This window comes from Globicephala melas, chromosome 14, assembly GCF_963455315.2.
Source record: "Globicephala melas chromosome 14, mGloMel1.2, whole genome shotgun sequence".
Taxonomy (NCBI): Eukaryota; Metazoa; Chordata; class Mammalia; order Artiodactyla; family Delphinidae; genus Globicephala; species Globicephala melas.
The window spans coordinates 58,733,867-58,756,453 of record NC_083327.1 but is presented as its reverse complement, the minus strand read 5'-3'; the positions used below and the strand labels follow the sequence as shown (position 1 = coordinate 58,756,453).

Sequence of the window (22,587 nt, the reverse complement as noted above, 5' to 3'; positions counted from 1 at the left end):
AATACTATATAATCCAATAAATATATAAGTAAAATTCATCTTGCGCTTTTGGACGACATTAACTGACTTAAAAAAAAAACCTATTTGAAAAGAAGGAAGCTCCTTATGTATTTAGGAATAGGAATCAGCATAATAAGCCTCAACACCGTCCTACAATTTTAGTTTAAAACAGAAAACATGCTGATGCATATCAGTAATAGGTTTAAAATACCGAAGGCTTCAAAAAACCCTAAATGTTTCTTTTTCTCTTCAATCTTAACAAATGTATTAGTTATCCATTGTGACATGTTATCCATTGTGACATAACAAGTTACACCAAACCTAACACCTTAAAACAATAAACACTATCTTATACAATTTCTTAGAGTGAGGATTACTTCAGGAATTGACACTACTAGGAAAAAGGGTCTTTAAAAAGCTACATGTTTACTTAATGAGCTAATGTTTTTTTAATCATCAAGGTCTTTTTCTCCTAATAATTTATAAAACTATGTATTAAAAATGGAGAAATCCACTTAAATAATTGAAGTGTTTTGGATATCAAGAGGAACATGGAAAAGGTCAAATAGGAAATCATATCAATATCAAAAGCTGTTCTGGGGCTTCCCTGGTGGCGCAGTGGTTGAGAGTCCGCCTGCCGATGCAGGGGACACGGGTTCGTGCCCCAGTCCGGGAAGATCCCACATGCCGCGCTGGGCCCGTGAGCCATGGTCGCTGAGCCTGCGCGTCCGGAGCCTGTGCTCCGCAACGGGAGAGGCCACAACAGTGAGAGGCCCGCGTACAGAAAAAAAAAAAAAAAAAGCTGTTCTGAAATACAGCATTTGACTCCTCCGGAAAATAACAGAAAATAACTGTTCATTCCTCACATTTCCTTTGATCCTCTGTCTTGTGGATGTTCTGGGCATGTTCCAAATGCATCAGTTTAATTTTTGTTTCTGAGAAGAACATAAAATTTTTAGATGGGGAAAATACCTCACATCCACTAGTAATACTTAGGCAGCATGCTTTTGTGTACAATGGGATTAGTGATTTAAGTAGAGCTGGTGCAAAACCAAATCTGTGTTCTAATAATTCTATTCTTACCTGGTCGTGGTTGGCATTATTAAAGTGAAACATAGTAGATAAAATAGTAAGTAAATATGGGACTTAATAAATCTAAATAGCACTTTAAATATGAAGACAATTATCACGAAAACTTAAAACGTGAGGAAAACAACCTATACGTTAACAGTGCTGCAGTGTCATGCTATTATTTTGTATAGCATTTTATCATGGTAATTTAAAGATTAAACAAATAAGAGCTTGTACTTTTGAAAACTGAGATCTGCTATTTCACCAAAGTTGTTCTTAGTGAATCCAAAGACAGCAGCATGGAAAAGTAAATAAGGGCTAACGTGAAACAACACTGAATGGGAGGGAGGAAAGAGAATAGCAGGGGAGGAAAACCGTCAGAGTTCTCCATAATCTAATAAAAATATGGTACTTTTCTTTTTGAACTAAAGATGAAGGATTTTAAAATGGAGAGTAATGCAAAAGAACACATGTTCACTCATACATATGTGGGCGCGCACACACACACACACACAGACACACCTTGGTGACCACACACACAGGCCATAGCATGTGTGGGAGCACATAGCTGGACACAGGTGTAGATTAAAATGTGAGTCAGTGTGTTTGTACTACTAGAAAAGTGTTTATGACATAAAGGTTTGTTCAGGTATGGTGCTCTCAGACAGGAGACAAACGAGTCTCTTCAAAAGAGAACAATCAAAAATGCACCCTACAGGGAAATGTGCTTGGCTTGCACTCGGAGGGCTGAGGTCTCCTGTGCCATAATCTCATTTTCTTTCAGCCTGCAGGCATGGCAGGAGCACTTGGCTGCCGTACTGTTCTTTCTACTCATAGCTCAGGACTTGGTAAATTTCAACAGCCAAGGATAAAGACTTTGTGAGCTTCCCTAGTCATGGACTGTGGTTTCAGTACAACCTTAGAGAACCTGGGTTTCCTACAGTCAAACACTTCCCGGGTATGGATGCTGGAGAAGCCAAGATCTCAACGATCTTGTTCATACCCCACAGGGACATGAATGGTGTCAAGATCAATGGGACTCCACGTCTGGTGGTTTTTTGACAACAGCTGACCTGGACTGATGGGGTTCTTCATGCACTTTTGAGGCAGGATGATGGGTGAAGAGAGCCCAGATACCAGGACCAGGATAGAAGGGCCAACTGAGCGGCCGGCCACAACTCCAGAATGTGGAGGTTATGGCCATGATGCAAGTTCTCACATTCTGAGTACTGTAGAACACCGACTGGGGAACCAATGGACTGTGACTCTTTATCCAGCTCTGTCTTTTTCTTTATTCCTCACTCAATGCATCTTTGTGATGATAGTAGAGCTGCTTCAATGGCTTCTTTGATAGAAACTTACGAAGACAGTAGAGGTGGGAGAGAGGGATTCATGTGGGCTTAAGGTGGGAACATTTTCTCCATCTCAGTTCATTCCTTTTTTTTTTTCATAAAAAATCCCAAACCTCTCAAAATGTTGCTGTAGTATTTTCCTCCTTCCTTTGCTAAAAGTATTCACTTTCAAGTTGGTGGAGAAGACAGGGAATGGAAAAAGTTCCTTAGATCTCTGAATATATCTGTATAAAAATTAAAAGAAATAAAAACATAAACAAAACAGAACTTCCAGATTCCAAGAATTGTCAATCCTTGGAAAGGTTTCAAAGTACCTGTGGTCTGCTCACTGTGGTGAGGATGTTTCCACTTGTCTTGAGACCCGGGTCTCACAAAAAATTCAAAATTACAAAAAAGAAAGAAAAAATTAAACAACTGCAAAATGTCCCAGCAGGAACGCATGGCCCCCTCACCCTTATTTCCTGGAACAAGGGAATATCCCACCCCTCACACCCTCTAAGGACGGTTCCTATTTTCCAGCCCTTGATAGCCCTTTAGCACCCATTGCATTGGGACATCCATGTGTAGTGGCACCAACAAGAGTTGTGTTTATTTTTAAGATATTTCAACTGTATTTCATTATTGTTGAGGTATAATAATAATGAGCATTTCAAGGATTAACTATTAAAAGATAAGATGAGGCATATTAAATGTTCTAAGAGTTTATTGGAGCAAAAATCAATTTGAATGGGACAGCAACAAACCAGAAGTGGTTAGGAGAGCTCCACTGACAAGAGTTAGGGGCAAGGCTTTTATAGAGAAGATGAAAAAGCAAAGCAAGAAATAATTTTATTGGCGATAGTTCAAGCGGCTGCCTTATTTGGGAAAGCCTAGTTGGCTGTTAGTGATTAGTTGTCCTTAGGTTTTGGTTTCTTAACTTCTAGGCATTTACAGGCTTAGGTTTTGGTTTGCTTACATAGGTTGCTAAGCTATTAGAACCTTCTAGTCTAATGGCTTCCTTGTTTAACTAACTTACTATTAAAAATAGACACGGTCTCACATGAAACAATTCTTTAAGCAAGCGTTATTATCTTCATTTTACAAGGATAACATTGAGGCTCAGAGGGACTAAGTAATATATTCAAAGTCAACCAATAATAAATAGTTAGGATGAGGTAAAACATTCAGCTCCTTTTGCCTCAGATGTATGTACGATCGGCCCTCCATATGTGTGGTTAGCGCGTCCACAGATTCAACCAACTGCAGGTTGAAAGTATTTGAAAAAAAATTCCAGAAAGTTCCAAAAAGCAAAATTTGAATTTTCTGTGTGTTGGCAACTATTTACATAGCATTTACATTTTATTAGGTATTATAAGTAATCTAGAGATGGTTTAAAGTGTACCGGAGGATGTGCATAGGTTATATACAAATACTATACCATTTTGTATAAGGGACTTGAATATCTGAGAATTTTGATATCCACAGGAGGTCCTGAAATCAATCCCCTTTGGCTACTGAAGGATGAGTGTACTCTTTCACCGTGCTATACTTTCTCTGTAGAATGTGTTTTAGTCAGGATAGACTAGGTAATGGTGCAGTAATAAATGATATTAAAAAATCATGGTTTATTAAAATAAAAGTTTATTCCTTGTTCATTCAGAATCTATTCTAGGGCAGCTAGCCTATATGTCAAGGCTCAGAACTCCAGGCTTTTTCATCTTGTGTCATCTCCTTATCAACACTGCTCCCATAATTTCTAGAGCATGAGAAAAGAATATGGAGAAATTGCACACTGCCTTTTAAATGCTTTCACCCAGAGTGATACCTGCCATTTCCGCTCATTTTATTGGCCAAAGAAAGTCACATGGCCATGACAAATTTAAATAAGTAGGAAGTGTAATTCTGCATGTCCAGGAAAGGGAAATGATTCACAAATATTGGCTAACACAATAATGTCTATCACTGAATGTAAGGTCCTCAAAAGCGTGTATCTTCTTTAACTTTAGCATATAGAAATCACTCAATAAATGATTAATGTCTGCCATGAGTCACCAAGGTTGCCACTTATCCTTCTTTTATTCTCTAACCAATAGTTACGTTATACTCTTTGCCTCTGGCCCCATTACTTTGTTGTCAGTACCATGTACCTGCTAATTGCAAGCCAATACGAACATTTGCTCAAAATTTCCCTGCCCTTTTCATTGATCTGAGGGCAATTTTATCTGTATCTTCTTGCCAGGAGTATGTAAAGGTGTCACTGATGTTTTATATATAGCATTTTATAGTTTACAAAATATTTTAACATGTATTTTCTTTTATTTCACAAAGTAGGTATATTTTTCTCTATTTTATCTTAGAGAGCAAAGTGTTGTGCTCATATCCTTAATTTAGGTGTATCAGATCCTCAGACCAGAATCTTTGAACTTCATGTCCAAGATGTTCTTTAGCAGTCTAGGTTACCAGCGTTTTCTTACATGGGCCATGCTAGACTGTAGCTTCCTGAGGGACTCAGTGTTAATCCTGTTTGATTGAAGGGCTGGACACTGATATTTTGCTTAGTGATTATTAAAGTTAGGTTTTAATTGCATCCTTACCTTAAATACACCACATTCCTCATAGTCAATCTTGTAGCTTTAATAGCCACAGACTTTGATAGAATGCAGGGTGAAGGCTTAGGTGAGAGAACAAAATTAATATTAAATATATATATACACCCTGAAGAAAGATTGAACTTAGTTAATCATATCTGTAGACGTGGCATGGAGAATATAAATTTTCCTTGAGACACTGAGAGAAGACTGTCAACAGAAAGAGTAGGAAGTTTTCAGACTTGGGAGGTAAGTTTAGAAGGATCAATGACAATGTGCTCTTCGTGTTCCCTTATATGTGTTAAGAGTGAGCTCTTTTAATCTTTCTGTTTTGAAATCGGCTTCATATGGTGGTCCAGTCACAGAAACACAGCAAGAGCTCTTATCAGTGTTAATAGCTATTTAGCCATCAATACATTCTAGAAACTTTGAGCTGCTGCCAAAGAAAATAAAGGCCACCTGTCAGCACAGTGGTAGATTATCTGATAAATAGTTAATATTTGGGCAATATGCTTTGTAGACAGGATGAATGGATAAATTTTGAATTGAGTTATGAAAATATTAGTATCACAAAATACTGTTTTAACAGATTATGATGTTGATTTAACTGAAATTGTGAACTTGCTGAATTCTTCCTGTCTATGGTAAAATTTCATCTTGCTTTATCAAAGACAACTAACTGAGGGTTTACTTGCTATAGCAATATGAGTGAAAATTAATTGACATTGTGTGTACTTAGTACAAAAAAACTAGTTGTTGTAAAGATTGATTATAAAAACATTATAGCAAGAAAATAAAATCTATTAGCCTGAAAATATTTATAATTCAATTTTAACTGAAATAAATATGTGAAAGTTATTTTTAGAGACTGCTGATAAAAATATACTGTAATAATTTTAGAGACAAAAAACAATTACAAATACTATTTTGAAAATGTTTTGAAATTACTGTTAGTATGTTATTATCTCACCTGCCTAGCTTGTAATTAATAAGATTCCCCTGCCCACCTATCCATCCATGGATGTTAAGCAAAGTTCACAACAGTGTAGTTATCTCAGTTTTCACTCTCTAGCTGTTTGGAGGGTCTGCAGGAAAAATCACCTCTAGAGAAGAAAACCCTTCACTCATACTTTTTTTCTTTCAAATTTTTGGTAGTGGTTAGTAGCTGGAACTCCGGAGTCAGACAAATCTGGAATCAAACTTCACTGCTGCCCCTCAGTATTAACTTAACTTAAAATATCTAATTCTCAGTCCCTTCCTTTGTAAAACAATGATAATGATAGTATCTATTACTTTAGAGTTGTTATGGAAATAAACTAGAGATCTCACATAATGCCCTTAGTCCAGTGACTGATACAGGTTCAGTAAAGGTTGTTTCTCGTCCCTTTTCTTCCTTCTCTCCCTCTTACTCCTCCTTCCCCCCCCCCCACGCTTCCTCCCAGGTTTCCTCCTCTTCCTCCTCTTTCTTCTTCACCTCTCCTCTTGCCCCTCCTCTTCTTCCTTCTTATTTCCCTTTTTTAAAAATTATTATTGAGAGTAACCAAGCTTAGGCTATGTCCACATGAGCAGTATGTTTCGGGCTTGTCTTCAAGAATTCCTAAGATGCAAGGGAAGGTCCAGAGCTGGACACGGTGGAAAATCCACTATCATAAATCATTGTCCTAGTTTATTCCTCCTCCCCTCTCCCCTTGGTGGGGGGGAAAGTGAGAAGGATGGATTTACTTCATACTGGGTCACTCCATTCTAGGGTCCTTAGGAGATAGGAGGAAGGATCCAGTATAAAAACCTACATCCTGGGCTTCCCTGGTGGCGCAATGGTTGAGAGTCCGCCTGCCGATGCAGGGGACACGGGTTCGTGCCCCGGTCCGGGAAGATCCCACATGCCGCGGAGCAGCTGGGCCCGTGAGCCATGGCCGCTGAGCCTGCGCGTCCGGACCCTGTGCTCCGCAACGGGAGAGGCCACAACAGTGACAGGCCGACGTAAAAAAAAAAAAAAAGAAAAGAAACCTACATCCTACAAAAGTTTGCAGAAGGCTGTCCTCTATAGGTCCATATGAATATAATATCTGGGTCAGAGATTCAAGTTCAATAAGAAATTAAGACTCAAGTTGTAGTGTCTTATGGTCAGTTAAGAAAGAGGAAATATCCTTCCTAAAGTGTGTAAGCCGAATGCCTCATTACACTTCCATTCTTCTATTTGTCGTAGCCAAAGAATAGATATACAAACAATCCTCCAAAGATCCTCCCTATAACGTTCATGAAAATATTCAGAGTTAGTGGCATCAGGATGATTTTATTTATGAGCCAGTCTATTGTCTGAATGGAGTTTTAAGAGATTTATGAGACCTGCTAACATTTGGTCTATCCTCAGGGCTCTGAACTGATTACAATTTTTGAAGTACCACTTTGCTTTTCAGCCTCCGCACTATTTGTGTGTGTGTGTGATGAACTGACTTTATTTTTTAACTCCAGTTTTATTAAGATATAATTGACATACAGCACTGTACAAATTTAAGGTGTACAACATAATGATTTGACTTACATACATTATGAAGTGATTTTCACAAGTTTAGTGAACATTCATCACCTCATATAGATACAAAATTAAAGAAACAGAAAATTTTTTTCTTGTGATAAGAACTCAGGATTTTCTCTCTTAATTTTCATATATAACATACAACAATGTTAATTATATTTATCCTGTTGTACATTATATCCCAAGTACTTATTTATCTTATAACTGTAAGTTTATACCTTTTGACTACCTTCATCCAATTCCCCCTCGCCCCACTCTGGTAAACACAAATCTGTCGAGGGACTGAACAGAACCAAAAAGCTGACCTTTGCCAAGTAAAAGAGAATTCCTTCTGCCTGATTGTTTTTGAACGAGGACATTGGCTTTTTTCTGCCTTTGGATTCAAACTGCAGCATTGACTCTTAGGTCCCGAGCCTGTCGGCCTTTGGACTGAAACTACACCATTGGTTCTCCTCCATCTCCAAATTGCCGTCTCACCCTGCAGATCCCGAGACTTGTCGGTGCCCATAATCACACGAGCCAATTCCCTATAATAAATCTCTCCATATACACATATACAACCTCCTGGTTCTGTTTTTCTGGAGAACCCTGACTAATACATACATGTTCTCAAGGTAAACAATAACTCGTCCTCAAGAAAAAGGACCGACAGCACCATTTGTCACACGTAGTTTATCCTAAATTCACTTGGTAGTTGGGCTGACCATCTGCGCTAATTGGCTTTATCCAAAGGAAATATAAACGCCTCTTTATGACAAAAGATAGTTTTGCACCCTGGGAGTGAAGTGTCTGCTGAGCTTAAGCTCCTACCAACCCACAGAAACTGGGAGCTAGGGGCATCATCTCCCTTAATAATTATATTTCAGAGATAGTTCCCAGGTCCTTGAGCAAGGCCCTCCTGGGTCGTAAAGCTAGCAAGAGCCAGCTTACTGAGCTTTTAAAAAAGACTTACCTATATTTCAAAGAGACAGAGAAAGAACTTACACTTTTTTTCTTTTAAATAAATGCTCTAAGAAAAGGGAGAGAAGGAGTCTCTTCCCTTATTTTCAAAAAGGAGTATTAAGCCTTTTATTTTGAATTTGTATTTGCCCTTATAATTCCCCGAACTTTTCATCTCTTCACTAATATTCCATTTTCACCTTCCTTTCACTGTCACATGTCTCAAAAAATTAATTGAACCCAGCTACTTCTATTTTTTCACTATGCACTATCTTTCTAGTGTCGTGAATCTAGCTTTCCTCTGACCTCCTCCCCCAGTCTACAATAATCCATTGACATTGCTTCAAAATCACTAATGATGGCTTCTTTAACTTATGACCTTATTTTCAGTCCATTTCCTCACTCTTTCTTTCTCTCTCTCTCTCTTTTTATCCTCCACCACAGACAGATTCAACTATTACCACCAAGTTGATGCCTTCCGAATCTATACCACAAGCTCCGACTGCTCTTGTGCTATAGGCGTGAATATTCATCTAATCTGCTAGAAATCTCAGACAGTCAACTGATCAGTAGTTTTTGAGCACCTACTATGTTCGAGGTCCTAAGGATATAGCAGTGAATAGAGCTCCCTGTCTTCCAGGAGCTCACGAATTCTACAGGAGTGCCCCAACCAAAGAGATCAGCAGAGAGCCTGCACATCCAGAGACATGGATCGTGTCTTCACTAACAGCCATTGGATGGTAGAACTGAAAATAATCAATCTTTCATTTTATAATTAGGAAGCTGATGTTCACAGAAGTTTGGTCATGTGCCCATGTACAATCAAAGTCTGATTCTCTAGGAATTCCTCCTCCCATTGCCAGACCCCCAGGTTGGGAAACCTCATGTGGGACTCAGAACCTTCACTCCAGTGGGTGGACTTCTGTGGTATAAGTGTTCTCAGTTTGTGAGTCACCCACCCAGCAGTTATGGGATTTGATTTTATTGTGATTGCACCCCTCCTATCATCTCACTGTAGCTTCTCCTTTGTCTTTGGATGTGGGGTGTCTTTTTTGGTGAGTTCCAGTGTCTTCCTGTCAATGACTGTTCAGCAGTTAGTTGTGATTCCGGTACTCTCGCCAGAGGGTGTGAGAGCATGTCCTACTCTGACATCTTGAACCAATCTCAGGCCTTCTATTATCTTTTATTTCTAGTCCTATCCCATGCCCATTATTTCAGGCAGTCTCTCTTTTCCTTGAAGTATCACTTTTTCTGGAAGAAGGCAATTTGAAGTTATTTTTTCTGCAAATATTAGTTAAGACAGTCTTAAAACTCATAAAAACTGAGGGTATCATTTTAACCCAGGATTTCTTAACCTTGGCACCATTGCCATTTTTCGTTAGATAACTGTTGTGGGGACTGTCCTGTGTGCACAGTTGGATGTTTAGTAGCATCCCTGGCCTCTACCCACAAGATGCTCATGGCACTCTTCCCACCCCCCTCCCCCAGTTGTAATAAATAATGTCTCCAGATATTGCCTAATGTCCCCTGGGGGCAGATCTTCCCCTCCACCATCATCAGGACCCACTGCTCAAGCCTATCTCAGTGGAGACACTCTCATCTCTCTTAAAGATCTTTTTTTTCATATCTAAGATATATGTGGATAGAGAAAAAGCAGTCATGTTACTGAGAATAATTCTCTCTACTTACTCCTTTTTCCCTTTACTCAGTTCATTTCATTACATTTTTCTTCTCTTCTTTAAGTGGTTATGTGAGACTGTGATATCTTCAGTAATGAACTGCTACTGATATCATAAAGCTTGTCTCTGGAGGCAGTGTAGAATCCTCATTAAGAGCATGGCTTTGGTTTGATTTCTGGTTTTGCCATTCTTGGTAATAAGATATTGGAAAAGCCACTGGATCTCTCTCAAATTCATCATAACCTGTAAAATTGGAATAATGACACCTACTTCATTTGGTTATTGTGAGGATTAAGTAAAAATATTACTTAAGCATTTAGCATAACTCCATTCATAATAAGTGCTCAATTAGTACTATTCACATATAATAGAAATAATTTTAGAGACATATTTTGAAAATCTCAACATACCCATAGAAACATGCCAGTCATAAAAATGATATTAAGCTATTTCAAGTACAAATTGAGATGCTCAGTTTTGTTCCTTGCCAAGGCAACAAAAGGGATAAAGGAAAAATTAGCTTTCTGTTTGGACTGTGGGAATTAAGACAATTATTGCTATAATGGAAATCATATTACAGTATATGAGTATCAAATCAACATGTTCTACACCTTAAATTTACACAATGTTATATATCAGATATATTTCAATAAAAAATTAAAAATAAATGCATTACAGAATGGCAAAAAAGTCATTTGCTAGCTTAAATATTTTTTAAGTGTGTGTGTGTGTTTGACCAAATGGAGAAACTTTACTTTGAATGCTTGAAGTACACAATACAATTCTGTTGATGAAAAGGATGCTGGAATAAGATAATAAAAATGTAAAACATGATCCTTACTGATTAAAGAACTTTAATTTTCCACTATGAAATTAGTTTATTAAGACTAAATAAAAAGATTTTGTGCGTATTTGCCATTTTAAATTTAGTCTTTTTGCGAAATTTTCTGAGACCTTCTTTCTAGATTCAGCTTCTATGTGAAGCCTTTCCTGGGTACCACATGTGCTTTCAAGATCTCTCTTATGTGCTCCCATACACGGCCTTTATATTTCCGTTTAGGATTCTCTCTATTGCAATGTGATCAACAGTTTGCATGTCTGTCTCACCATTAGCTATCTATTCCTGGCAGAAAGAATCATAATTATCTTTCATCTCACAAGCCTAGCACCCAGTCATTGCTGGTTAAAGAAATTTTCAGGTGAAAAAAATAACTAGACCTAAAATGAAAAGAAGATTGACTGGTGGTGAAGTTTAGTAATTACCACAAGTGGAGCTATAAGAGTTCCATAAAAATGTAATACTTTGATTTTTAAAAATAATAAGTTTAATCAGTAAATCAATATTGTTCAATGAGCCAATGTGTATTGAGTGGTTATGGTTTGCAGGCACTATTTTAGGTGATGGAGAGACAGTAGTGAACAAAGCAGATAAGATCTTTGATTTCCTGGAGCTTAATAAACTCCAATATGTGAGGCATTATGCTTTCTCAGTCATTCACAAAATGACAGGTATACACATGAGTCAGGCACACATTGAACTAATTTTTGGAAAGATGAATGATATTTTCTATGTACTGTTAATAAGAAGTGAACTTGGAGTTATTTCTTGAACTGACCTTTAATACCTAGGAATTTCTGAAGATGGAGTTACATTTACTTTGTAAAAGGTTAACTTCACCTAGTATGGGGTAATTTTTATTTTATGCTTTCTTTGTTTGTGCTGTTGCAGCTTTTGTCAATGGCTGTTTAGATCACAGGTGGCCCATCATGTGGTGTCAGTACTTCTCTGGTGTCAGTGTTTCTCCAAGGCAAGAGAATGGGTAATAGATTTCAGTGGCTTCTTTCAGAAATACAATTAACTCAGTTAGTTATTCCCATGAAAATGCTGTGTAACAAACCAGCCCAAAACTCAGTGGCTTAAGATAATAGCCACTTAAGTTCATGAACCTGTAGGGTCAGCTAGGGTGGCTCTGCCATATACTGCATATCTCCATGCCCTAGTCTGCTCTGCACGCCTCTCAGCCTCCCTGGACAAGTGGGCTTCTCCGGGGCGTGTTCTCCTCGTGGGGATGGCACAGAGGACATTCACAAACACTTGAGCCCTCCTGACAACTAGGCTGGAACTGGCACACTTTTATTTCTGTCTACACTCTTTTGGCCCAAACAAGCCAAATGGCAAAGCTCGAGCTCAAAGGACAGGGGAGTACCTTCCACTCCCAGTGAAGCAAAGACAAAGGTGTAGATGCTAGGAGAGTAAGAATTGGAACCGATAATCAATCTGTCATAACGATCCTATGATTTCCTTTGGCAGAATAACAGAGAGATAGAAATAGATGAGAAACTACACTTGTTCAGCTATTTATTTTGCTATACTGAAGGCACTTGTCTAAAAAGAGGGTCATTTTGGAAGTTTTATATATAGGAATTTTAAAATTGGTGGGCTAAATATGTGTGATCATATAATCTCTAAAGTCATGTTTTTCTAATTGTGATTAGTAACATTATTGAGGTGGGAACCCTACTCATTTGAAAAAAATGAAATAGAATAAAATAGAGAGTATTAGAGTGAATTGAATGAGGTAAGGATATTTTTAATGAAAACATTTGCTTCTGTTACAAATGTGTACTTACATGTGTGTTGAGTCATTATCTAAAATGCATTTTTTTCCTATCGTGGTTAAAAAATTTTGAAAGCCACTGCCTTAAATTATTTTCTAACTATAAGATGTTATTGGGTTTAAATACAGTCTGATTTTTAAAAATATTCCTTTGTCAGGTGCAAGTCATCTACTTTGGAAGTGAGGTGGGTTTTTTTGTTTTTTTTTTTTTTTAGTGCTATTATCTGCATTGTACAGATGTCTAATACAGGAGAACTTTTTTTCAAATCAATCAACAATTAAGGCAGTTTTAATGGACATGTGGTTTCATTTATATGCTGTTAACACCCATGACTGTGGATCCTGGTGGCTCACGCTTGAGACTATTTTTAAAGTAATGATAATATTTACCTTCTCTAGTTTGCTCACTGCTAGCTTCCTGATGCTGGTTTAGAATAAAAGCACCTTCCACTTATCTTTCTCAATAGTATACTGTTACCTTGTTTCAAAAAGATTTATTATCAGCTTATCTTTTTCAGATTGTAATATCTGCGTCATTCTGTCTGCGTTAACTGCGGTCTATCATAGAGCCGCAGTGGCTCCACCTGCAGCAGGTGTCCGGGAGACACGTGCAGACAGCTTCCACCCAAAGGTTGTGTTTCTGCTCATCCACTCGCTCTGTAACCCTTTCCTGAAAAGGTAGGTCTGAAGGCGATGAACGGCCTCGCCAAATCACACAGACTAGCCTGGAGGCCCAGGTAATCTTTCACGGGGAGAGTGCTCAAGAGAATAAGACTTATCAATGGTTTCGTACTTATTCATACATTAAAATTTAGGATTATTTATTGGGAAGATTCACAAGGCTTCTGTCATATTAGTAGGAGAGGATAAAAAGAGTTACATATTTTTAAATAGCTTGCTTTACATGTGCTTTTCAAAATATTTCACTTTTATTAAAAATTCACCTGTGTGAAGCTAGAAAATGTGAAAAGTTGAAACATGATTTTTAAAAATCTCCTTTCCTTGTAAATGAAGAAGGAAATTCCATGTTGTGTTTGTTGGCTGGTTTTAATATAATAGAGGAGTCTTCATGGAGATTTTTCAGGTTTTAAAATTAAACTGTATCTTATTGTTCCTATATACTAAACTACAGAAATAAAATCTTACTTGCACAAATATTATTTGGTGGGAAAAATCCTGGCACATTTCTGAATGACTTCCTGCTTTAATGTGTGTGCCTCTGTGTGTGTGTAGGTGTGTGTGTAGGTGTGTGTGTCCCTGTACATGGTATTTTAAAACACTGCAATGTTTTTTCTTTACTTGACAGGATCTGATTGACATCTTTCTATGTCTTATAAAAAGAACCAACTCTTCCAATTTGACATCTTGTTGAACATATATCTACTGAGGTTCATGATATAAGTTCAGACAATTTTACTTAAGGTCTGATATAAGTTCAGACAATTTTACTTTTTACTTTTGTTGCTGTAATGAAAATCATTGCACCAAACATTTGCTAGATCAAACAATTTGGCATTTTGAACTTCAAAAAATACAGCTGGAGAATTTTTCCAAAATTAAATGATTAGTTATGCATCTTACAATCCGGTCAAGAAGATTAACTTGCCAGCTATTCACCAATGCTGTTAACAACTAGGGGTTATTGACATAGTTGAAAAAATTTTTTTAATTTAATTTAATTTTTTTTTATACAGAAGGTTCTTACTAGTTATCTATTTTATACACAGTTGAAAATTTAAATTCCAGGTTAATATTATGTGTTCTCTTGAAATTTGTTTTTTCCATTTCAAAAATCCTTTTTTAACAGTATTGTATTGCGTCATATTATCATAATTCTTTTTGATATAAACTAAATCCCAATTTAGATAATATTACTCACTATTGTTGCTTTTACTCTTAATCTTTTGCTATTTAGAAATTTTTGTTTTGATTTAATTTTTATATTGTTAGAATATGTTCTAGAGACTTTCAGAAGGTGGTCATAGACATATATTTGCTGTCCTTTTTCTGCCTTCATATGATTACTATTTTGGCTGACTATAGGATTGTTGAGTTGCCATCCTATTTCCTTAATAGTTTCTAAGCTCATTCCACTGCCCTCTGGCTTCCAAAATTACAGATGAGAATCCCTATGTTAGGCTGATCCTCCTTTTTCTATTTTTTAAAAACAGCATTATTGAGTTATAATTGATATTCAAAGAACTGCACGTAATTTATGGGTACAATTTGATGAGACTGGACTTATCAAAACGCCTGTGATACCATCACCACAATCAAGGAACTTCTATCTGAATGCCTATAATATTTATCTTTGGAATCAGATCCATGCTATGCATATGTGCCTTAATTTTTATTGGCCCCAGGGAGCACAGAATTGAGCTAATGAACCCCTCAATTTATTTGTTCATTCATTCAATCCTTTATTCATTTTCGTGTTCATTTCGTGCTCATTTCGTGCTCATTTTCCAGGTCATAGAAGCCCAGGAAATAGATTGTTTTTCCACATTATCAAACTACGGCCTCAAGAGGTTGGGTAGAATGTCCAAGGCCACAGAACTAGTGAATGGCCCACCCCAGACTTAAACAAAGGCAGCTGGGTACTAAAGGCCATGCTATTCAGCACACAGCCCCAGCCTCCAAGTTCAAGACTGAACTCTTGACTTCCTCCTGCTTCTTACCCTCCTCTAACCGCCATCTTCCTATCTCAGTAACTGGGACCTCCACCCTTCAAGCTGCCCAGACCAGAAGCCTTTCTATTTCCCTTGATAACTTTCTCCCAACACATATTCAGTCTATCTGTAAATCCTGCCTGCTGTACTTTCAGAACATATCCAAACTTGACCACTGCCCTGGTCTAAACCACCATCTTCTTTCACCAGGTTATTTTAGCGGCTTCCTAATCATCTCACTTTGTCCTTGCCCTCTGCCCCTGTTCTCGACACAGTAGCCAGAGTGAATCTGTTAGAATCCGTCAGAGCATGTTACTGGATTCAAAACCCTCCAATGGTTTCCTTTCTCACTCAAAGGCAAAGCTGAAATTCTTACTGTGGGCCCTATTCAATGTAGCCCTGTGCAGCTTCTCTGGCCTCTCCATCGATTTTTCTCTGCTTTCACTGCTCTGCTCCAACCACATTGACATCTGCTATTTTGCAAACATACTAGGCATGCTCCCACCTCAGGGCCTTTGCACTTGCTGACCCCTCTACCTGGATTGGTCTTCTCCCAGATAAACAGTTGTTTATTCTTAGTTTCCTTTAAGGTATCAAGTGGCCTCTGCCTTGAACTCCCCAGGAAATTAACTGCTCCACATTTTCTGTTTGGGGACTACTTTTGTATGTCTATTTAGCTTGTGCATTCGGGTAAGGACATACAAGTACCTACACCAGGTAGAAGGTTCTACATTATTGCAACTCCAGGCCATTCTGCTGGCATTTCCTTGAAGGGCTTCCCGTTTCCTCGTGGTAAGGGGCAGGAGATCTTGACTTCTCCGTAAAACCGCTTGGGAACTCAGGTGACATTCTCCTGTAAGGGTTGGGCATGCTGCGGAATTCCTCATCTAAGCCTGTACAGCTTCTGCCTCTCCCAGGTTCTATTCCCCTGGACCCCAGTGATTGCAGCTGTGTTTTTAAAAGGCTATGACTTTCCTCTCCTGACTCCATGATTGCCTTTTTCAAAGGACACTGTGGACCTCCTTTCCTTTTGCTTTATAATGAATTCTCACACCTGGTTGTAAACAGAATAATCTTCTCCTCTGTCAGCATCTTCTATTGAACATACTCTCCACACCTTCCACAGAATTCATTCACATTCTTTACGTTTCATGAAAGAGTAGTGAGGAGGGAAACAATTCACCCCTTCTTGGCTTAGAAGCTATATGTTAAGTCAAGATACTAAAAGTAAATCAAGAAGGAAGGGGAAAAAAGGAGGAGAAGCCAGGAAACCAGTTGGGAGGCTACTAATTTGACAGTGGTTAGTGATAAGTTTATGGCTATGGTACAATTGATGAGAAATGGTCTGATTCTGGACATACTTTCAATGAAGAGTCAAGGTATTTACTGAAGGGTTGGCTATATTGTTGAGTGTGAGAGAGAGAAGTAAAGAATTACTTCAGTGTTTGGGACTGAAGATTTTCAAGAATGGAGTTGCCATTTCTAGACGTTAGGGAGGAAGAGGAGTTTAACACATATTATGGGGGAGATTAGAGACTTGGCTTTAGACATGATAAGTGGTGATATTCTCCAGGCAGCAGGAAATTTTAGTTCAGAGTTCAGGGGGGAAGTTAAGGCTGGAGATATTCATTTGAGACTTTTTTTTAAAGTCATGAGACTATAAGAAATAACCTAGGGAGAAGCTGTAAATAGAGAAGAGAACCAAGGACTAGCCAGCCTTAGGGCCGGTGACTTGAGGAAGAACCAGTAATGAGACTATAAAGAAGAGCTAGTGAGTTAACAGAGCTCCAAGAGGGAGGTGAGTTGGAGCCAAGGAAGAAATTGTTTCAAGAAGTAACTGAGGGGTCATCAAGATGAAGACTGAGAGTTTACCATTGGGTTTAGTAATATAGAACAATATGGTTAAGATTGTTTTGGTGAAGTGTTAATGACAAAAGTCTCATTAGAGTGGATTCAAAAGGTTAGGAAGAGAATAACTGAAGACAAGGAGTCTACAGGACTCTTTCAAAGATGTTTTCTTTTTTCATAAAGGGGAGAAATAAGGTGATAATTGAAAGATGTGGGTATAAAATAATTCTTTTTAAGATGGAATATTACTACATTTTTTGAACACTAGAGTTAATTATTTAGAAGAGAACTCCTGAAGATTCAGGGGATAGAGGAGAATTGGAGAGTATATTCTTGAACAGGCATGAAAGGGTGCCTATAGGACACATATGAAGGGGCGGCTCTGATGGGAGATGGTTAGTTCATTTTTAGTAATAAGAGGGAAGGTTAAGTATATGAACAGATGTAAGCTGGTGTAGGGGTGGAAGTGGGAATATGGACATTCTCTTCTGATTGCATCTATTTTCTCAGTGAAACAAGATACAAGGTCATCAACTGAGAATGAGGATGAAGAAAGTATTTGAGATTGAAGGAGGGAGGTGGTATGAAATAGTCATCTCGAAGAGTGGGAGAATGAATGTAATAGGGAACTGGGTAGGATTCTTGAGCAGTTCGAATGGTTCATAACTGTCATGAATTTAATCTGAGGCCGATTGTGTGTTTTTCTCCATCATGTTCAGTTGCACATGTGTAGTACAGTAAGAGGCAAACTCGATTTAACAAGGGGTCAAGTTTAGCCAGAAAAGTGTATTAATGGGAGAGAGTTTAAAATAATGTTAAAAAATTTTGGAATCTACACTAGGTAAAGAGGTGAGTGTAAGTAAATGAGGAACAGTGAAAAGGTGATAAGATAAATGAATTATGGGCTTCAAGCAGGTTGAACAAGTGTTGGAAGTAGAGCATTAGTGGCATGGGCTGGGAAGACAGAGGGTGGAACTTGAAATTAATCATTTGGAATGGCTTCATTATCGATAATGGAAGATTCTGGGGATGGCTATGAAAGTGTGAGATGATATGGAGTGGAGGATATGCTTGTTGGAAGGCAGAGGGTTAAAGAGCTGAAAGTCCATTATTGGATCATTTATGTGGACAAGAAAATTATCAAGAATTTTGGCAGGAGTAGCCTTGGAGAAAATGACGGTAGACTAGGAGTTAACATCTTCAAGACAGAGAGACATGACTTGGAAGTCTGAGGTCTGCAGCAAGAAGAGGTATAGTTTGAACACAGAACTTCAGAGTTTGCAAGGGGTGGAGGTTAGGAAGGAAAGACGGAAAAGTATCCGCAATGTCAATGAGTACAAGAGGATCCTTAGTTTTCCTCCAAGTCCTGTAATATAAAGGGTAGCTAGGGATACAGGTGAGAAAACAGCTGCCTTTGACAAGTCTGTAGGGGATGAGATATCCTCAGGGGAAAGATGGTTTTAGTTAGAACAAAGAGAGGAAAGCATTTAATAAAGAGCTTGAGGAAGTAGGGTGATGACCATGAGTTCCGGAGGGCACACTTGGAATGGTTTTGGGGAGGGCGGGTAACGGGTAGGTAGATTGGGAGATGGGTTCACATTAGGAATTGTATAGAAAAGTTTGGGATTGAGAGTCTGAACCATCAGAGATGGGTGGTTGAAGGAGCCAGAGACAAAGGGCATGGTGAACTTAGCGCTGATGGCCCATTATTGGGAAGTTGGGGCCACTCAGCCAGTGAGTTCCTGTCCTGCTAGACAGATCTACTTTAAACTATAATGCTTACCAATATATTTTTAAATCGTACGTCATTTTCAAACATTAGGTGATTAGATCATTTGCACAGAACTGTTTGCTTAGCTAGGTAATTAAAGAGAGATTTATTAACTTTCCTTATTACTACTGTATGTTCAACTTGGTAATTTTTTTTTTTGCGGTACGCGGGCCTCTCACTGTTGTGGCCTCTCCCGTTGCGGAGCCCAGGCTCCAGACGCGCAGGCTCAGCGGCCACGGCTCACGGGCCTAGCCGCTCCGCGGCATGTGGGATCTTCCCGGACCCGGGTACAATCCCGTGTCCCCTGCATCGGCAGGCGGTCTCTCAACCACTGCGCCACCAGGGAAGCCCCAACTTGGTAATTTTTATATACAGAGAGTAATCATTTCTAGCTAGCTAAATTTTTAGAGCTGGAAGAAAAGAAACAAAAACACTATTATGTCATGTTTTTAGGTAAGCACTCAACTCAGTATCATCATAGGGAATTTATTTAAACAAGTCAATCTATTTAAAAATAAATTATAACAAAAAATACTTGCACAAAAATTATGTGTAATGTTCTTAAAGTTGGTCAGACACTTACTCTTCTGAATGTCATTGGTATTATCAATAATTTCCCAGATACCATGCTTCAGGCTCTAGTTCTCTAAAACCAGGATGTTACCATTATGAGAAGGAAGCCATTTGGTTTTTATCTGGGAATGAAGAACATGGCATACAAAGTTGTCAGATGACTTTTTCATCATCTATGAAGGTAGTCTTCTAAAACTGAACAACCAGTTTTTTTCCCCTTTTCATCTTCCCTTACTTATTTTTGGACCCTAGTTCCCACTGAGTAAAGCTACTCAATGTGATATCAGGTAGGAATGTTTTCTTGACTGGTAGTAATTATTAGCAAACAGTTCTAAACACTGATTACAGGTGTGTTGCTTGGTTCCTTTAATGTCAACAGCAAAAGTAAGAGAAAGAAGAAAAGGGGGGAAATAGAAAAAAAAAAAAAAGTCCGCGTAGAAGATTTAAAACTCTAAATGATAGTTTAGTTGAGTGAACACAAATTTCATAGTAAAAACTCCATCGTTCTTTTAGCAAAATTTTAATTATAATTCAAATATTACAGAGCTCAGATAATATAAATAGATTTCGTCTGCAATTTGTTCTGTCATAAAGTGGGCCTGGGTGTTTATTGAAATAAATCTTACAGATGTACTTGATATGAATATGTTTCCTCCTGAGAAGAGAAGGCAGAAAGGGATTACGGGGAGAGATCAAATTTACTAAAATATGCATTTTAGTTCCTAAATATCTTATTCCTCCAATTCTAATGTTGGATAAGTTTCGATTTCTATGTGGTCTTGACCTAAACTGTCAGCCCAGAGGGAATAAGAGCCAAAGAGGAGGGTGGACTCCTGGAATTCTAAGACTTGTTGTTATTTTCCAGCATCTTCACAATATAGTGACAGGTTGTTCATTGATAGCCAGAATTTACATTCTTCCTCCAAACTCTCTCTCTCCCCCTCTTTTTATATTTATAATACATAATTATATAATGTATTATATATTACACATAATATGTATTGTACGTGTATTGAAAAATGTATTGCAAATTCGAGAATTTAGCTGAGTATTACAGAATCATATATTTCAAACGAATAATTCAACTTTGCATTTCCAGCACAGTGAGCAGCATCAAGTAGATGTTAAAAATAATTGCAGGGGCTTCCCTGGTGGCGCAGTGGTTGAGAGTCCGCCTGCCGATGCAGGGGACACGGGCTCGTGCCCCGGTCCGGGAAGATCCCACATGCCGCGGAGCGGCTGGGCCCGTGAGCCATGGCCGCTGGACCTGTGCGTCTGGAGCCTGGGCTCCGCAACGGGAGAGGCCACAACAGTGAGAGGCCCGCGTACCACAGAAAATATATATATATAATAATAATAATTGTAGAACTGAACTACTGAACTAAACTTGGAAATAAAAGCTCTTTGCAAAATAATCATTTTTCAGCAAGAAGTAATAGGTAAATGTGTTAAAAGTGAGAAGAATCAAATTGCTGATGATTTCCTTTCTTTTATCCTCCCAGGTTTCTGGGATACATATATGGAAATAGAAGAAGGAACTCTAACCTGATCATGGATTTCGAAGAAAGACTCCTCAACACACAAAGGAAAAGATAATAACTAGTGCAGAGCCCTCAGGAATGATGTCCTTTTGCCACAATATAATTAATATCTCCTGTGTGAAAAGCAGCTGGTCAAATGACGTCCGTGCTTCCCTGTACAGTTTAATGGTGCTCATAATTCTAACCACAGTGGTTGGCAATCTAATAGTTATTATTTCTATATCACACTTCAAACAACTTCATACCCCAACTAATTGGCTCATTCATTCCATGGCCACTGTGGACTTTCTGCTGGGGTGTCTGGTCATGCCTTATAGTATGGTGAGATCTGTTGAGCACTGCTGGTATTTTGGAGAAGTCTTCTGTAAAATTCACACCAGCACTGATATTATGCTGAGCTCAGCATCAATTTTTCATTTGTCCTTCATTTCCATTGACCGCTACTATGCTGTGTGTGACCCATTGAGATACAAAACTAAGATCAACATCTTGGTTATTTTTGTGATGATCTTCATTAGTTGGAGTATTCCTGCTCTTTTTGCATTTGGAATGATCTTTCTGGAGCTAAACTTCAAAGGAGCTGAAGAGACGTATTACAAACACATTCACTGCATAGGGAGTTGCTCTGTCTTCTTCAGCAAAACATCTGGGGTTCTGGCCTTTCTGACTTCTTTCTATATACCTGGCTCTATTATGATATGCATCTATTGTAGAATATATTTCATAGCGAAAGGGCAGGCAAGATCCATTCATGATGCAAATCAGAAATTTCGAATTGGGTTGGAAGAGAAAAATGGAATTTCACGAAGCAAAGAAAGGAAAGCTACGAAGACTTTAGGGACTGTGATGGGAGTTTTCTTCACATGCTGGTGTCCTTTCTTTGTCTGCACAGTCATGGATCCTTTCCTGGACTATACAATTCCACCCATCCTGAACGATGCATTGATTTGGTTTGGCTACTTGAATTCCACTTTAAATCCAATGGTTTATGCATTTTTCTATCCCTGGTTCAGAAGAGCACTGAAGATGATTCTATTTGGTAAAATTTTCCAAAAAGATTCATCTAGATGTAAATTATTTTTAGAATTAAATCCATAGAATTATTAGACTTTACTGTTTGGCCAACAGTTGGTGATCATATTTATGAACACAACATAATAGCAACCACATGCACCAGCTACAGGGCTTTTATCAAGTATTAGGGGCAAAGATTGTGTAGTTAGATATGATGCTTATATCTTGCTTCCTATTTGCCATTCTTATTATACATATTGAAGCTTTACAAGCCCAGAATTTAGGGACTTGTATTTTAAAGAACTTCTCCTGCCCTTACATGAACTGCCATGAAATTGACAGTGGTACCTTACTCAGTTGTTCAGTGGTGGAAACTAAGAGGCTACATTTGGGGATGCAAATTAGAAGA

The 22,587-nt window shown here is 38.3% G+C and overlaps 2 protein-coding genes across 3 annotated transcripts in view; both read left to right on the top strand.

Annotated features, from left to right (window-relative positions):
- The window catches only part of LOC115851441 (pantetheinase), a 29,675-nt gene extending 20,219 nt beyond the window's left edge, over positions 1–9,456 (top strand). Inside the window, exon 8 of one of the 2 annotated variants that reach the window (XM_060283475.2) lies at positions 8,910–9,456. In XM_060283475.2, the coding sequence (XP_060139458.1) occupies positions 8,910–9,010 (101 nt within the window). In that variant the 3' untranslated portion in view covers positions 9,011–9,456. Of the gene's footprint in view, positions 1–1,855; positions 2,681–8,909 lie in introns of those variants that run through there. The other variant, XM_030853427.3, reaches the window with a different exon arrangement.
- A 3,856-nt stretch (positions 9,457–13,312) lies between these two features.
- LOC115851186 (trace amine-associated receptor 1) lies at positions 13,313–22,262 on the top strand. The gene is made up of 2 exons (XM_030852864.3): positions 13,313–13,440; positions 21,126–22,262. The coding sequence occupies exon 2, from the start codon at positions 21,243–21,245 to the stop codon at positions 22,260–22,262; it is 1,020 nt and encodes a 339-aa protein (XP_030708724.1). The 5' UTR covers positions 13,313–13,440; positions 21,126–21,242.
- Positions 22,263–22,587: the final 325 nt, after the last annotated feature.

Coding starts and splice junctions, on each gene's coding strand:
- LOC115851186 (XM_030852864.3), top strand. CDS start 21,243: ATGATGTCCTTTTGCCACAATATAATTAATATCTCCTGTGTGAAAAGC.